Below are 6000 nucleotides of genomic sequence, written 5' to 3'. Positions count from 1 at the left end.
ACTTAAGTAAATAAAACATGCGAGTACTCTTTCCACCACCATATTATCACACGATGCAGTCGATTAGTCTTCAGTCTCTTCAGCAGAACACAGTAGCGCAAATAAAAATCAAATAAAAAGAAATAAAATAAAAAAGAAGATAAAGCTTCAATAGATCATGGGTTCAGCCGTCACAATGTCTTCAATAGGATCATCAAAGTCTCAGTAAGGAGGAGGTTCTTTTAAAGATAGTGGTCCTCACCTCGGGGGGTCCTGGGGAGCGGAGAGTACGGCTGCTTCCATCGTCATCCCCCTCTTCAACTCAAAGGCCGTACAGTACAGTACAGTACAGTACAGTACAGTACAGTACAGTACAGTAGACCCTGGACTCCAGGCGTAGCTATGCCTCACACAATGGTACAGTACTGTTAGACCCTGGACCAGGCGTAGCTATGCCTCACACAACGATAAACGATATATAACGATGGTATAAACGATAAAATAGCAGTCGTTTTGGGTCCCCAGGACGGCGTGTCGCTTTTATTTTATAATTCTTTATACATATATATATATATATATATTTGTTTTTTTTAACTAGGCACAGGTGGCCAACAAGCTTTTCCATTAGGCAATGGTTAAGATTTGTCAAATACAACTCAGTATCTTTCATTTGCTTTCGCCGTCCGTTTAGATATGCATTTCTTCTTTTTGTTCGTTAAAAAAGACCCCAAACAAACAAAACAAAAACAGAACAGAACAAATCAAATCGACACAGAGACAAACCAACTAAATCAGGTGCAGGGGGTATACAACAATACCAATAAATTATTCAACTTGTACTGCCTTTGTTGTCACTACATTTGGAGGAGAGTCAAAGGGGGGTGGGGGGGTGGGTGGGGGGTAGTGGTGGTGGCGACGACGAGAGACGACAATCACACAGTGACGCCTGTCTCTGGTCACAGTGCTGGGCTCCCATTGGAGGAGGAGGAGGAGGAGGAGGAAGAGGAGCAGGATGATAGGGGTAGGGTTGTCCCCGGTCACGGAGGATGATGATGAGAAGGAGGGATAGGATGAGGATGAGGAGGAAGAGGAAGAAGAGGAGGAGGAAGATGAGGAGGAGGAAGAGGAGGAAGAGGGAGAGGAGCAGGATGATAGGGGTAGGGTTGTCCCCGGTCACGGAGGATGATGATGAGGAGGAGGGATAGGATGAGGATGAGGAGGAAGAGGAAGAAGAGGAGGAGGAAGATGAGGAGGAGGAGGAGGAGGGAGAGGAGGATTATAAGGATGAGGAGGAGAGGGGTAAGGGTTGTCCCCGGTCACAGTGCTGTGAGAGGAGGAGGATGAGGATGAGGAGGAAGAGGAAGAAGAGGAGGAGGAAGATGAGGAGGAGGAGGAGGAGGAGGGAGAGGAGGATTATAAGGTTGAGGAGGAGAGGGGTAAGGGTTGTCCCCGGGCACAGTGCTGTGAGAGGAGGAGGATGAGGAGGAGGAGGAAGAGGAAGAAGAGGAGGAGGAAGATGAGGAGGAGGAGGGAGAGGAGGATTATAAGGTTGAGGAGGAGAGGGGTAAGGGTTGTCCCCGGGCACAGTGCTGTGAGAGGAGGAGGATGAGGAGGAGGAGGAAGAGGAAGAAGAGGAGGAGGAAGATGAGGAGGAGGAGGGAGAGGAGGATTATAAGGATGAGGAGGAGAGGGGTAAGGGTTGTCCCCGGTCACAGTGCTGTGAGAGGATGAGGAGGAGGAGGAAGATGAGGAGGATGAGGAGGAGGGAGGATGAGGAGGAGGAGGAGGGAGAGGAGGATGAGGAGGAGGAGGAGAGGGGTAAGCGGTAGAAGGAAGGACAGGAGCCGAAGAGACGCGAGCAGAACACTGCACTTCAAAAACAAACAAAACGAAACAAAAACCTAAACCGAAAACAGAGTCCTGATCAGACAGAGAGAGTTTCTGCTACAGAGTGTCTGTTCTCTCCAGTCTGGACCTCCAATCCAATCCACAGAAACAGTTCCAGTACGGACAACCTGGGCCTCCGTTCCCCGTTCCCCGCTCCACGCACACACACACACACACACACACACACACACACACACACACACACACACACACACACACACACACACACACACACACACACACACACACACACACACACACACACACACACACACACACACACACACACACACACACACACACACACACACCCCAACTTGCCCTCTGCGCCCCTCCGTCCTAGGACGAGGGGGGCGGGGTCCGGCAGCGGGCGCTGTCGGGCGCGGCGATGTGGAAGACGGCTCCGATGCGCAGGAAGAAGCGCCTCAGCACAGCCCGCAGCTCTGGGATCAGGTCGAACTGCATCATCTCACACAGGTGGGGGTAGTAGCAGGACGCATGGGGCTTGAACTGGGACGGAGGAGAGGGACAGGGACAGGGGAGAGGACATGGGACATGGAGAGGGGGAGGGACAGGGGAGAGGACAGGGGAGAGGACAGGGGAGAGGACAGGGGAGAGGACATGAGAGAGGAGAAGATCAGACAGGGAAAAGTTAGTCAACCCCCAGAGTTCAGTGGTTTAAAGCCTGCTATAGAAACCCCCAGAGTTCAGTGGTTTAAAGCCTGCTATAGAGCGCCCCCTCGAGAGACCCTGAAAATAAATCTCCTTCATTTCCCTCATAGACTTTTCAAAAAGTATTTATTTAAAGACGGTTACGCGGCGGACAAAGCCAACTCTTGTCGTGACAAATCATGACAACAAACACAATTTTTCGGGCAAAACAAAGAATTAGAAATTAGAAAAAAAAACGGTTCCAACACTTTCTTTGTTGTTTTTCATCTTTATAAATTATTTGTTTGGTCCAAAATATTGTGTGTGTTGTCATGATTTGTCCCGACAAGAGTTGGCTTCGTACAACGCTTAAAAGGTCTTTAAATAAATACGTTTTGAAATGTCTATGGGAAAAATGCATTGGGATTCATTTCCTGGGCCTGCCGTCGTCAGGAAAGGGGGTGGGACTGCGACACTATTCTGAAATAATTGAAAGAAGGAAAACAGAAGTAGAACCAAAGGGGTACAGTTAGGGGGTACTGTAAGTAAAAGGGAGAAGTACAGTATAATGAATGCTCTTTCTATTTCACAGCTCTATCCATGAGGAAGGAAAGACAGGAAGATACCAGGGTGATGACAGAAGCAAACACAAACTGGCCAAGTATACATTCTTTAGCTGTGTTTTTCCGTCGTTTTTTCCGAAAAACGTGTCCAGTGTGCAAACAATTTAATCACACAAATCGTTTTAATGGATTATATTATATATATATATATATATATATATATATATATATAATATAATAAAAAAAAGCATAGACAAGCTCTGTGGCTTTTAAACGTTCTTTGCTATTTACACAAAACACCGTAAAAAGAAGTGCTTCTCGATTGTTCGATTAATCAAAAGAGCTAGCGATAAAGGGCAGGCCCTGTCCTTTACATAATGTTCTAACTTCTTATCATCACTGACCCCCCCCCCCCCCCCCCCCCCCCCCCCTCTATGGGAAGCAAAGCGTAGCCTGAGTGGAGGAGGAGAGGAGATCCAGGGACTTTCCCCGACTGAGGTGCAGAAATGCCAAACAAAACGTTTTGACTAACTATCAGTTACATCAACAGGCCCTCTGTGGACAGAACAGGCTGGCTTCACTCTATCGCCATGGATAACCATAGCATGAAGCTGAGCTGCTTGTACAGCAAACATGCGTAAGCTAAGAACATCCCTGTGGAATATCTATGTAATGAAACTGTACATATATACTATAAAGTGCTATGTCTACATAAAATGCTATTCTGGTGCTGTCTACATAAAATGCTATAAGTCTGTCTAAAATGCTATCTAAGTCTACATAAAGTGCTATCTAAGTTACATAAGTTGAGCCTTTGCATATGCCTGGCTGTAAGGTCGTCTGGGCTAGGGTAAGTGCTACGGGCCATGATGGGAGTCTGAAGAGGTGGGTTTTCAGACTACGGCGGAAGATTGGGAGTGAGGCTGCAGTTCTGACTGCAATGGGAAGTACATTACATAGTTTTGGAGCCAGAAGGGAGAAGAGTCTGGGACGTGTGGAGCGTTGTCCCGGCTGTTTTTAAGCGAGTACCTTGTGGTCAGACAGTCGTAGTGTCCTGGTCAGCAGTATTAGTTACCTTGTGGTCAGACAGTCGTAGTGTCCTGGTCAGCAGTATTAGTTACCTTGTGGTCAGACAGTCGTAATGTCCTGGTCAGCAGTAACATCAACAGGCTGGTCCAGGCCTCTCTGTGGCTCTCTGACGTCAGGCCGATGAAGTATGCCAGAGCTTCACTGCACACCCTGAGAACACAACACACAGTCGTACTATTTGTCACACACGTTACCGCAGTGAAATTTGTTCTCCGCATTTGACCCATCTCTAGGAGCGGTGAGCTGCAGCCGTGTCGCGCTCGGGAATCATTTGATTAGTAGATGTGACGCCCCAATCCAATCCTTGATGCTGAGTGTCAAGCAGGGAGGCATTGGGTCCCATTTTTACATGCAGTCTTTGGTATGACCCGGCCGGGGATCGAACCCCCGACCTCCCAGTCTCAGGGCGGACACTCTAACCACAAGGCCATTGTCTGGTTCAACCCCTAGCATCCCTAGTCTCACGTTGCCAGACTATCGCCTCTCACAATTTACAAATGCTTCCATCATACAGTCTGGAGCAACAGAAGAGCTGTCATGAGTAAAATATAAATGCTTCCGTCATACAGTCTGGAGCAACGGAAGCTCTGATCATGAGTAGAATATAAATGCTTCCGTCATACAGTCTGGAGCAACGGAAGCTCTGATCATGAGTAAAATATAAATGCTTCCGTCATACAGTCTGGAGCAACGGAAGCTCTGATCATGAGTAGAATATAAATGCTTCCGTCATACAGTCTGGAGCAACGGATGCTCTGATCATGAGTAGAATATAAATGCTTCCGTCATACAGTCTGGAGCAACAGAAGCTCTGATCATGAGTAAAATATAAATGCTTCCGTCGTACAGTCTGGAGCAACGGAAGCTCTGATCATGAGTAAAATATAAATGCTTCCGTCATACAGTCTGGAGCAACGGAAGCTCTGATCATGAGTAAAATATAAATGCTTCCGTCATACAGTCTGGAGCAACGGAAGCTCTGGTCATGAGTAAAATATAAATGCTTCCGTCATACAGTCTGGAGCAACGGAAGCTCTGATCATGAGTAAAATATAAATGCTTCCGTCATACAGTCTGGAGCAACGGAAGCTCTGATCATGAGTAGAATATAAATGCTTCCGTCATACAGTCTGGAGCAACGGAAGAGCTGTCATGAGTAAAATATAAATGCTTCCGTCATACAGTCTGGAGCAACGGAAGAGCTGTCATGAGTAAAATATAAATGCTTCCGTCATACAGTCTGGAGCAACGGAAGAGCTGTCATGAGTAAAATATAAATGCTTCCGTCATACAGTCTGGAGCAACGGAAGAGCTGTCATGAGTAAAATATAAATGCTTCCGTCATACAGTCTGGAGCAACGGAAGCTCTGATCATGAGTAGAATATAAATGCTTCCGTCATACAGTCTGGAGCAATGGAAGCTCTGATCATGAGTAGAATATAAATGCTTCCGTCATACAGTCTGGAGCAACGGAAGAGCTGTCATGAGTAAAATATAAATGCTTCCGTCATACAGTCTGGAGCAACGGAAGCTCTGATCATGAGTAGAATATAAATGCTTCCGTCATACAGTCTGGAGCAACGGAAGCTCTGGTCATGAGTAAAATATAAATGCTTCCGTCATACAGTCTGGAGCAACGGAAGCTCTGATCATGAGTAAAATATAAATGCTTCCGTCGTACAGTCTGGAGCAACGGAAGCTCTGATCATGAGTAAAATATAAATGCTTCCGTCATACAGTCTGGAGCAACGGAAGCTCTGATCATGAGTAAAATATAAATGCTTCCGTCATACAGTCTGGAGCAACGGAAGCTCTGATCATGAGTAAAAT

The 6000-nt window shown here is 46.7% G+C and overlaps 1 protein-coding gene across 8 annotated transcripts in view; it reads right to left on the bottom strand.

Moving 5' to 3' along the window:
• Positions 1–2059: 2059 nt before the first annotated feature.
• arfgef2 (ADP-ribosylation factor guanine nucleotide-exchange factor 2 (brefeldin A-inhibited)) overlaps positions 2060–6000 on the bottom strand; it is a 79672-nt gene continuing 75731 nt past the window's right edge. For 7 of the 8 annotated variants that reach the window (XM_083770158.1, XM_083770157.1, XM_083770161.1 and 4 more), the window contains 2 exons: positions 4202–4319; positions 2060–2376 (listed from right to left, as the gene is read on the bottom strand). In XM_083770158.1, the coding sequence (XP_083626284.1) occupies positions 2206–2376; positions 4202–4319 (289 nt within the window). In that variant the 3' untranslated portion in view covers positions 2060–2205. The remainder of the gene's footprint in view (positions 2377–4201; positions 4320–6000) is intronic. The other variant, XM_083770164.1, reaches the window with a different exon arrangement.

The sequence above is a fragment of the Protomyctophum parallelum genome (genome assembly GCF_964188405.1).
Source record: "Protomyctophum parallelum genome assembly, chromosome: 7".
NCBI classification, from domain to species: Eukaryota; Metazoa; Chordata; class Actinopteri; order Myctophiformes; family Myctophidae; genus Protomyctophum; species Protomyctophum parallelum.
The sequence above is the reverse complement of the archived record's forward strand: the minus strand, read 5'-3'. Positions and strand labels throughout refer to the sequence as shown.